The following is a 12,016-nucleotide window of genomic DNA, read 5'->3' on the forward strand; positions in this document are numbered from 1 at the left end:
TGGATGAATGAATGAATAGTGAACATCTTGTCTTGTAAGTATTAAATGAAGACATGTTTCATCAATATCTTTCCTTTTATTCCATCTGTAGCTCCAAATAATTGCATTAGAATTCCTCTGCAGTCCTCCTCACCATCAACGGTTTCTCTTGCCTACTGCTTTAAGTCCCTTTGGTAGGAACCTAGCCTCCCTGATATGTAAGATATGGGTGTCCTGGGATCTCCAAAAGTATGGGGCTGAATCCTTGCTGGAGATGATGGACTGTAGGATGTCAGCACCATACCTGGCACATAGTAAGGGAATTTCCCCCTCCTCCCACTTGCTCTGTTTATTATTCATTATAGGGCATGGGGGTGGAAGAGACAAAGGGGCTGGATTGAGGGATGACCGGGAACAATTCGGGCATTTATAAAATCTCTGTGAATATCTTCCTTTTTTTTGGAGCTGGGTCAGACTGGGACACTGCCTGCTTCCAGTGGTACCATCAAATAGGTCTTCACAAAACTAATCTGCATCTCAAGCGATCCCAGTCTCCTCTGTATTCCCCGCATACCTAGGAGGACACAATGGTTGTGAGCGGGGATTATCAGGGTGTCAGAGAGGGCCGGTGCCCTAATAATAAGATGCCCTGAACTGGAGGCTTGTCAGTTATCTCTTCAAGAGGTGGATCGACATCCTAGGTCCTCATTGCATTGCAGTTCTTGGTCCTCTGTGGGAAAGGGTGACCTGCAGGTAGGGCCTTTCATAGCTCTAGAACCATGGTGGACCCAACAATTAAACAGGAAGAAGGGCTAGCCAGCCATCCTGAGATCCCAGGAGAGTGATCCATTCTTCCCAGATTTCCTCCAGGTCCTTTACTGCTGAGCCTGAAGGCTCCGCTTGGCTCCCGTGGTCTCTAGAGAATGCAGGCACCAAGCCGTCTTGTTGGGAAGGTTGTCCTGACTTGCAATGAGCCTGTCCCAGGCCTCCTGCCTCCTGCCCACCTTGCCACCCCTCACAGGGCCTGGCTACCCAACAGACTGTGTGCAGACAGGCGTGGCCAGGTTACCCTCCAGGGGTCAGTGCCAACACTCAGTGAAAAAGGGTAAGTGTCCAGGCCGCTGGGTCTGGTTCAAGTAAGATGAGAGGATCAAAGACACTCTCCTCCAGGGATTGAAATGATTTCTGACTTGGCTTATTTAAAATTGTGAAAGTGACCTCATTAGTGATTAGAGCAGTACAGCTCTCTGGAATCTGGCCCTGGGGTGATTTTCACATCAGCCTCTGTCTCAGTGACTGAGGACCTCGGGACCTCTTCTTTTCCTTCAGGCCCGAGGCCCCTCAGGCACTTCTTCCAGTGGGCCAAGCGGTGGTGGGCGGCGGAGCGGATCTCTCCACTCCGCAGGGCGTAGATGATGGGGTTGACCATGGAGTTGACAAGGCAGAGCAAGGAGCAGAAGGCGAAGACCTTCTTGACCTGTTCGCTTAGAGTGGTGGCCAGGCTGTAGACCATGAGGGTCAGTACCGGGAACCAGCATATGAAGAGCACAGCCAGCAGCACCCCCAAGGTCTTGGCCAACCGCACATCCAGCCTCATCCGGGCCGTTCCGAGCACTTGCCTGTCCCGGTGCTCAGCCAAGCTGTCTACATGCTGATGGGCCTTCCAGAGGACATGCGCATAGGTATAGATGATGCCAGAGAAGAGGACAGCAATGAACAGGAGCCAGCCCAGCAGATAGTCATTGGGGATCAGGGGGAAAAGCTCAGAGCAGGACCTGGGACAGCAAGTCCATCCCATGAGAGGCAGAGACGAAACCAATGCTGAGAGGACCCACATGATGCCCAGGGTCACCAGTGCCCTCCCACGGGTGAGTAGGGCTTTGTATGTAGGTGGGTAGCGCAGACAGAGGTAGCGGTCAATGGCAGTCAGCAGCAGGCTGCCTACAGAGGCCGTGAAGGTCATAGTCACGCTGCCAATCTTCACCAGGAAGACAGCTTTGGAATCAACGCCATGGAAGACGTGGAAATTTACAAAGTTGAAGGCAAAGACCACACTGGCCAGAAAGTCAGCCCCAGCCAAGCTGCCAATGAACAGGTACGAGGGCTTCCTGTGGAGCCGGTGTGAGGACAGGATCAGGTAGAGCACCACCAGATTCTCCAGGGCGCTTAGTAGGCCCAGAGAGGTGCACAGCACTGCAATAGCTATCTTTTGGGAACCGCTCAGGATCATGTAATCCTCCATGGAGTTGAAATCCAAGCCATCAGTGGAGCCATTGGCTGCCTGTATCTTCCAGCATGTCTCCATGGGTTGGGTCCCTCGGCTTCTGCCGGGCGTACCAAGAAGCCTTTGCTGCAGTACAATGAGAAGAAGAAATGAGTTCTTTTTCAATCAGTGCAATAATGACCACATACAATCACTGACTCTAACCCAACACTTTACCTGTGCGATGGATCATATGTTGAAACAGCGATTTATATTGGTTTCTCTCTATTTTACCCTTTCTTCATCCTAGTGGGGTGCTAGGTCTGTACTGGTTGCCTTAGGAGAGCCATGTGGGAATTCAAGAAGTAGAAGCGACCTGCAAACCATATTATCTCACTTACATGTGGAACTGAAAAAAAAAAAAACTAATTCATAGATACAGAGAAGAGATTGGTGGTTGCCAGATGCAGGGGTTGGGGTCGGGGGGTGAAATGGGTAAAGGTAGTCAAAGGTACAAGCTTCCAATTATAAAATAAATAAGTCTTGGGAATGTACGTACAACATGGTGACTATAGTTACTAATATTGTATTTGAAAGTTGCTAAGAGAATAGATCTTAAAAGTTCTCATCATAAGAAAATAAATTTGCAGCTATGTGTGATAATGAATGTTAATGACTTACTGTGGTGATCATTTCACAGTATATACAAATATCAAATCATTATGTTGTATACCTGAAACTAATATAATGTTACATGTCAATTATACCTCAATAAAATAAAATAAGAAATAAAATAAAAGTGACCTGCCTTTTTGGGCCTTTTTAAAAAACCCAGAAAACTACACCTAAGACTTCCCTTTGAAAGTAAGGAAATCTCCAAGTGTCAAAAACTGAGAGGAAATCAAAACCAAGAAAAAATGGAATCCAGAGTGATATGGTGGAGGGTTTTTTGCATTGATGTTTTATTTTGTTTTGTTTGCCAGTTTTGGTAAGTAAGATGCTGAAGTTTTAACAACTATTTAGGGATGGGAGACAAGACTTGGGTTTCACACCAGTAGATTTGCCAGATAAACTATATGAGTCTAGATAAATTTGAATGTCAGATAAATGAATCATTCTTAGTATAAGAATGTCCTAAATATTGAGAAAAACAAACAGGGCACCCAAATATTGTATGGGACATTATTAGAAAGCAAACTCTGAGTTTCTCTAGAGGGATATACTCTCGTATCCAGGTCACACAAGATTTCCACATATAAAAGCCCATGGAATTTGAGCTCATGATGCAAAATTACAAAATGCACAAGGAAACATGAACAAGAGTTAGCAGAAATGTCAGACAGTAGAATTAGACTTCCAAGAATTCATATAATTCTTGGGTTTATGTTATAGAATATGTTTATAAGCTTTTTTTTGTTTGTTTGTTTGTTTGTTTTGGCTGCACGGCATGTGGAATCTTAGTTCTGACCAGGGATTGAACGCATGCCCCCTGCATTGGAAGCACGGAGCCTTAACCACTGGACCGCCAGGGAAGTCCGAATATGTTTAATATGATTAAACAATAAGGTGTCAAAACCATAATTACCTAATGAGAGACTAGGCAGATTTGAAAAAGAATCAAGTAGAGTTTCTGGAAGTGAAAAATGAAGTCATTGAAAACAGTAACCCTAAGGGTAGGTTAAAGAGCAGACGAGACTAGCTGAAAAGCTTTGATCTAGAAGGTGGATCTAAGGAAACTTCCCAAAATGCAGCACGAGGAGATAGAGAGATGGGAAATATGAAAGAGAGGTTAAGAGACAGGAAGGATTGAAAGAGAAGGTTTAAAATATATCTAACTGGAGTTTCAGAAGGGAAGAATAGAATTGGTGGTGGGCATTGGGGAGGCCATATTCAAAGAGATGCTAGTGGAGAATTGCCCAGAATTCTCCTGGACATGGCTCCTCAGATTCAGAAATCACAGTGAACTTCAAGCATAATTTTTTTTTAACTGAAGTATAGTTGATTTACAATGTTGTGTTAGTTTCAGGTGTACAGCAAAGTGATTCAGTTTATATATATATATATATATACTTTTTCAGATTCTTTTCCATTATAGGTTATTACAAGATATTGAATATAGTTCCCTGTGCTATACAGTAGGATTTTGTTATTTATCTATTTTATATATAGTCGTGTGTTGAACAGAATTTTAAAAACAAACCAATGGGAATTCCCTGGTGGTCCAGTGGTTAGGACTTGGTGCTTGCACTGCCAGGGCCTTGGTTCGATCCCTGGTCGGGGAACTAAGATCCCACAAGCCACATGGCGGGGCCAAAAACAAAACCAACCCACCAGCAAAAACCAAACAAACAGAAAAAGAATTCCACACTCACATATAACATAATAAAACTTCAGAATACCAAAGACAAAGAAAAACTTTAAAACAATCAGAGAGAAAAGGCAAAGGAATCACAATTAAATTTAAAAGCAGATTTTCCAATAACAGTAATAATAGCCAGAAGATAGAGGGAAAAAAGCTACACTGTCACTCAAAATAAAGAAATACAAGTAGAATTGTCCACTAACAGACTCTCACTGAAGGAAGTCTAAATCATATGCCATTAGAAGAAGGAAATTCTTCACAGAGGGAAGAACAGAAAGGCAAGCAGGAATTGTGAACAAATAAATTGATAAATGTATGAGTAAATTAAAAATATGTATAAAGCAACAATAATAATAATAATGATGACTGAGACTGATTTAGAGGGTATAGAAACAAAGTGGAAGTAAAATTGTGAATGACAGTAACACAAGCCAAGAGAAATGAATAGAGTTGAAGCTTTATTTAGGAAGTGAGTAAAGGTATTGATCTAATTTAGGCTTTTAAAAATCAGGCATAATCTCTTACTTGGTTTACTACAATAGCTTCCTAACTGACTCCCTGCTTTTAACCAGGTCTGTCTAATTTCAGTACAACAGCCAAGGTGATCCTTTTCAAATATGTCAGATCCTTTTCAAATATGTCACTCCTCTGTCCCAAACCCCACACAGCACCCATTCCATTCAGTGTAAAAGCTAAAGTACTAACAGTGGCCTAGAAGGCTGTGTGTGTTCCGGCCCCATTGACTCTCTGACCTCCCTACTAACCATGCTTCCCTTGGTCAACTAGCTTTAGCCACACTGGCTTACTAATGGGTACTCTCCCCCCCCCGCCACGGGGCCTTTGCAGTAGTTGTTCCCTCTTCCAGAACACTCTTTTCTATGCATGGGTCAATCTCACCTTCTTCAAGTTGTGGCTCAAATTTTGCCTTTTCAAAGACATCTACCCTATCATCTTATTTAAAACTGTAGCTCACCCCACCCTCCTGCTCTTCTGGTCCCCCTTACTCTGCTCTATATTTTATTTTTTCCATATCACTAATCACCTTCTAACATATAATTTACCCTACATAATCTTTATTGTTTATTATCTGTTCCACTAGAATTTAAGTTCCATAAGGTCAAGGAACTGACTATTTTGTTCACTGATATAAGGGTTTAGAATAGTTTTTGGTACATAGTAGATACTCAACAAATATTTGTGGAATTGAAGTGAAATTGAATAGTCAGCGAGTTTTAGCATTCCTCTCTCAGAAGTTAATAAATTAAGCAGACAATATACTAATTAATATGATATATAAGATTTGAACATGCAATTAATAAGTTTGATCTAATAGTCATATATGGAACTCAGCACCTAATAATTAGAGAATACTCATTGTTTTCAAGCAAATGTGGACATTTACCAAAACTGGTCTTGTCTTAGGTGAAAAGTAAATTGCAACAAACTTTAAATAATCTGTAACATACAAACCATGTTCTCTGACCACAGCACAATTTAGTTAGAAATCAAGAACTTAAAAAATATAACTAACAAACTTCACAGGTTTGAAGCGCCTGAATAATTCCTGAGCCAAAAAATCATAAAGGAAGTTAGAAAATTCTTAGAATTATATCATATTAAAATGAGTGGGATGCATCTGAGTAGTACTGAAAGGGAAATTTATAGACCTACATGCTCATATTAGAAAAGAAAAAAGACTCATGAGCTAAACATCCAACTCATGAAATTAGAAAAAGAGCAACAGCAAAAATACAAAGAAGGCAGAAGGCAGAAATAATAAGAGCAGAAATTGATGACATGGTTAAACAACAGAGAATAAGAAGCCCTGACAAAGACCAAAACTAGTTCTTTGAAAAGATCATAAAACAGACAAACCTCAGGCAAGATTACTTAAGATGAAGGAGAGAACCTACAAATAAGAAAAATATCAGGCATGAAAGAGAAATGGTCAATAATCCTTTAAAAAGATGTTTAACCTCAATAGCATCCACAGAAAGGCAAGTTTCACTCCCATCAGATCAGCAAAAAGATGAATCTGACAATATCGAGTGCGAACGGTCAGCACTGTGACGGGGGTGTAAGTTGGGGCAAACACTGTGGAGGGCAGTTTGGCAAAATCTAGTGAAGTTGAAGATGAGCCACTGCCCTGAGGTGTACCAATTCCGCTCCTGAAAATGTGCCCAAGGAGACATGTACAAGCAGCATTTTTGAAATAGCAAAAGAAAACCACCATCACCACCACCAACAAAAGTCCATCAATTGCAAAATGCATAGATAAATTATAGTACATCCATACACAGAAATAAATGAAACAGTAAAAAATGAACTAGAACTATATGTGTCAACAAGGATAAATGTTAACATCACACCATTGAGCCAAAAGTCCAATCCCTTAGGAGAATGTAGAGGATTTATAGAGTAGACAAAGAGAAGAGAACTCGTGGACAGTGGCAGAGGAACTAGAGAAGCAGGAGGAGTGCAGTATTTTATAAGGTTTAAATATTTTATTTACACTCAAAACAGAATTTGTTATAATGTCTTGCCTGAGGCAAAGGGAAAAAATGTGTTCCTCTATGTAGACATTTCCCTGTATTTTTTTTTTTTTTTTTTTTTTTTGCGGTACGCAGCCTCTAACTGTTGTGGCCTCTCCCGCTGCGGAGCACAGGCTCCGGATGCGCAGGCCCAGCAGCCATGGCCCACGGGCCTAGCCGCTCCGCAGCATGTGGGATCTTCCCAGACCGGGGCACGAACCCGTGTCTCCTCCATTGGCAGGCAGACTCTCAACCACTGCGCCACCAGGGAAGCCCTCCCTGTATTCTTTACTGGCTTTTTTTTTCCCCCTCAAAACATTAAACAATAAAACACTAAAAAGTAGTTATTATTGAAAAATGGAAAAGTAGGTCATTAAAACTCACAACACTATTTTATAAAGTTTAAATATTTTATTTACACTCAAAACAGAATTTATTATAATTTTTTGGCACCCATTTAAATTTTGTGCCCATGGTGAGGGCCTCCCTCTCCTCACCCTACTTCCGGTCTTGCTAGAGGTTATCAGGGAGTGGGAGTTGGGACAAGCGAGGTCTGTGGTTCCCGAGCAGTGGTTTCCTGGTGTGTCCGGGTGAGAAGACCTTCGCTGCAGTTTCAAGTCTCCCCTCACAGTAACTTCCAGGGTGGGTGTGCTTGTGCTCATTTTAGAGTGGAAGAAGGTTTAGGAATGATAAGCTCTCTGGGCTCCCTTTACTCCATTTCCTTATCTATAAAATGGGGATAATGATGGTAACCCACCACTATAGATAATTCTCGTTATAAGGATTAAGTGAATTAACACATAAAATATATTTAGAAGAGAGCTCGACACTTCACTGAACTGTTCTTAATTTGAAACCTGCTCAGGATGACCTAGTTATTTAAGAGTTGAGAACTGGGGTTCAACTCCAGTTCTGTCTATACCTGCACCATAAATGTGGTTAGTCTGAATGGAGATATGCCTTGAGTGTAAAATACACACCAGATTTCAAAGACAGTATGGAAAAAAGAAGGTAACATAGCTCATTAGTAATGTTTTTATATTAATTACCAGTCGATATATTGGGCTAAATAAAAACATTTATTTCACCCATTTCTTTTTTTTTTTTTTTTTTGGCCCGTTTCTTTTTATTTATTTATTTTAACATCTTTATTGGGATATAATTGCTTTACAATGGTGTGTTAGTTTCTGCTTTATAACAAAGTGAATCAGCTATACATATATATATATCCCCATATCTCCTCCCTCTTGCGTCTCCCTCCAACCCTCCCTATCCCACTATTTATTTATTTTTTATTGTGGCTACTAGAACATTTTAAATGACAAGGGGCTCATGGGACAGCGCTAGCCCACCCCATCGTGCTGTACTGTCTGGTGACAGCAAGGTCAGAAGTATTCCTTTGCAGCTGCTGTAGGGAACCCCAGTTGGGCTCAACTGGTTGCCTCACCATTCCTCAGATAGTTCTGCTTTCTTGCACCTTTGCCCCAGGGGTTCCTCTCCCTGGCTCATCTTTTTGCTGGACTCGTCTTTCGCCCAGTGAAAGCTTCCAGGACTCCGCAGTCACACACCAAGTTCCTAGACTTACTCTGTATATATTATAACCAGTTCTGATTAGTCTTTTCTCCAACCAGGCTGATAATTGCACCAACCAATATTTGTATGCAACTTAACTTCTACAAAATATTTTTTCTCAGCCACAATCTAAAGTAATCCACACAATCTCTGATATAGGAATTGTGGTTATTGTTATTTCATAGATAATGGAGGCTCAGAGACGTTAAACTACTTGGAGGAGGGCACACAGCTTGTCAAGGTCAGGGATTGAGCCTTCATTATTTCTGGGTCTTCTGTGCCTTGCACAATGCCTGCTACCTAGTCGGTGCTAAAAAACTGCTTAATGGGGAATTCCAGTGGTTAGGACTCTGCGTTTTCACTACTGAGGGCCCAGGTTCAATCCCTGGTTGGGGAACTAAGATCCCACAAGCCGCAGTGGGGGCCAAAACAAACAAACAAACAACAAAAACTGCTTAATGAATGAAACCCATTTGGATGGAAAGGGGCTGTTGCCAATGTGTAGATCCCAAGTAAGAGTGTTAGGGGGAGGGGAGCACATAGGGTAGGTTCAAATCCTAGCCTGGTGACCTTGTTCAAGATACCTAATGCCTCTGTTTTCCCATTTCTCATCTGTAAAATGGGTTTTTGTGAGGATTTCAGTAAATTAATATAACATATGGAAGTGCTTATTATTGTTATTATTATTATTATTAGGAGCATCTTCAAATGGGATAATTCAACCTGCTTAGAGTGAGGTTGTTGACAGTAATGTGCCTGGAGCATTATATGAGCTTAATAAGTGGCAGCTCTTATAATCCAGTGTTTTTTAAATTTTAAGAGAGCAGAATGCTTTTTACCATCAATGGAACACCTATTCATAAATCAGGTAAAAATCTGAATTCATGTCACCTATTGTCCTCTCTTCCAGGCAGCCCAGATTCCTCTGTGGAGCCCTCAGGCTCCAAGGAACACATTGAAAACCTCTCATCAAATCCACCTCTGTCATTTTACCATCAAGGAAACAGTCTAAGGGTGGTGATGTAATTTTCTAAGATCACCCAACAAATCAGCAGCTGAGCTGGAACTAGATTTCACATCTCCCAAACCACAATCAAAACCCTCGTGCTGTAAGCATAGAAGTGACCCTATTTCGAAAAGCTGAAAAGGGGTGTTTCCCTGAGATGGATGCCCTTTGCTGAATGTTGCCAAGGCCACCCCAGAGTGAGATAGGAAATGGTGCCAGCCAAGTTCTCAGCCCTGGACATGAATAAGAGACAGTGTAAGCCTTTCTCAGCTCCCATATCCACCATCCCACTTCTGAAAGCTTCCTCCCTGCACCCCTGCAGCCCCAGTCCCATCCCCCTCCAACTCTCTTGCCATATTTCCCTTAGAAAACAGCCCCCCACCATCAGAGAATGGCTTACCCCACGCAGAGTCCAGCCTAGAAGAGGGATGCCAGGGTGGTGGTGGCTTGTATTTGTGCCTCACCCAGGCCTGGCGTGGCCACCAACCTATGGTTATTGTCCAAATTAAGTAAGGCCAGGAAATGCAGGCATTTGGATGGAGGTCCTAACAAGAAAACATCCGACAACAGGATGCACAGAGCAACAGGAAACCCAGATCCCTGTCTGCCTTCCCTCTGAGCAGATAGAAATCCCTTTTGGAGTCAGAGCTTCTGGCTTCTAGATGAACCTTCCTCCTGGCAAGGACTGGTCTGAATGCCCGGCGCAGAGAGAGACTCAGTGCTTGTTGTTCCAGTTCCACCTCTGCATGGCTTGTCATGTGACTTTGGGCAAGTCCCTTCAGCTTTCTGAGCCCCTCTTCTCATTGTGAAATGACAATGACAAGACCTGTCCGATTCTCCTTGGGAAAACCAAATTGGCTGGCAATCTCCCCCATGGCTCTTTAACCAGGTCCATGGGGAGGATGTGATGAGGTACCACTCCTTTCAAAGTGTAGGTAAGACTTCATGTCTGTGCATTTGTTAGGAGGAAAAGGTTCATTTTTTTTTTTTAATCAGCGTGTCAGTGGAGTTCCAAATATTAGGAACCACTGATGCGTGCAAAAACATTTTGTGACCTGACATCGTACAAATGTAGTATTAAAAGAGAAACAAACAACCAAGTGCTTTTCCCGCCTAAGAAAAATGCCAAACCCCCAAACTACATGACACTCTTTCCCCAGAGAGCACGTCCATGCTGCAGTGGGTGTCCAGGACCTGGAGCCCTGACTCCTGCTGAGTGTCTGCGAAGGGCACCTTGAGCGCCGGGAAGCTGCTCAGGAAAAGGTGCGCCTGGGGCTTTTACTGACCCGAACTGAAAGTGTGAAGTGAAAGCATGCCATGGTCACAGCTGGCCCCTCTGTACTGCTGTGTTGAAAGCCCAAAGGCACTGGGGACCATGTGTGAGTGAGAAGGAGCTGGCCCTTTGATCGTGGCCGCTACAAGTGCAGTGAGAAGCTGAGACCAGGAGCCATCATATTTATCTCTTACTGGGAGTGGGGAGGCCTGGGTTCCAGTCCCTGTTCTGCCACTGAGTGACTTTGGGCAGGTCCTTTCTCCTGTCTGGGTCTTTCTTTTCTCATCTTTAAAGCGAGTGGGTTGCCTGGGTCACGTCTTAGGTCTCCTCTGGGAAACTCACCATGTTGGATCACAATGTCACAGGCTTGGCAACCAGACCTCCTTGGATTCAACCAGCCCTGGATTCAAATCCAGCTCTGTACCTTGTGGGCTGTGTGATCTTGGGCAAGTAACTTCACCTATCTGAGCCTCTGTTTCATCCATCTGTAAACTAGGAGGGATACTACCCATATCACACTGTTGTGCAATCAAGTGATAGAAATTTATGAAATGAATGGTGGCTTACAGTATGTGTCTAATGAATGGCAGGACATACTCAGTAGAATTAGTTTATAGGATTCTTACAGGATTCTGTGCTGGTCTTGTCCAACTGTCGTCTGAGAACTTAGGCATATAGAAAGCTCTTCACTCATCCTCAGTGGTCACTTTACCACCATGAAGTCCAGACCATCACATTAAAAAAACAAAACCAAAACCAAAAAAAACCCTGTTTGACCTGCATGAATGATCCATTAGTAATAGACCAAGTTGAGGCTCTTGACTTGCTTCCCAGCAGGGCTCTTGGTGCTATGTTCAGCCATAGGAAGGGTGTCGTGGGGCCTTCCTTCCATCTTTCTTCTCCTAGTTCCCCTCCATGCTTGGTAGCACTTGGTTGCAGTTGCAAGAAAGTTTTCTGGAGTTTTGGGCCGTGGGCTATGTTCCTTTGCCCAAATCTTATTTAGTTTTTCAGGCCCTATATCAAAAGTCACCTCCTCCAGGAAGTATTCTCTGGTTTCTCCTTACCTGTCTATGAGGATGAAACTCATTGA

General features: G+C 42.8%; 1 protein-coding gene and 1 non-coding gene across 2 annotated transcripts in view; one reads left to right on the forward strand and one right to left on the reverse strand.

The window, feature by feature from the left end:
* Window positions 1-1,201: 1,201 nt before the first annotated feature.
* The window catches only part of CNR2 (cannabinoid receptor 2), a 49,562-nt gene continuing 38,747 nt past the window's right edge, over window positions 1,202-12,016 (reverse strand). The window contains exon 2 of the mRNA XM_060080821.1: window positions 1,202-2,329. Within this exon, the coding sequence (XP_059936804.1) occupies window positions 1,202-2,329 (1,128 nt within the window). The remainder of the gene's footprint in view (window positions 2,330-12,016) is intronic.
* TRNAA-UGC (transfer RNA alanine (anticodon UGC)) lies at window positions 4,393-4,464 on the forward strand. Its single transcript has one exon. It is a non-coding gene; the product is annotated as a tRNA-Ala (tRNA).

This window comes from Mesoplodon densirostris, chromosome 2, assembly GCF_025265405.1.
Source record: "Mesoplodon densirostris isolate mMesDen1 chromosome 2, mMesDen1 primary haplotype, whole genome shotgun sequence".
In the NCBI taxonomy this organism is placed as follows: domain Eukaryota; kingdom Metazoa; phylum Chordata; class Mammalia; order Artiodactyla; family Ziphiidae; genus Mesoplodon; species Mesoplodon densirostris.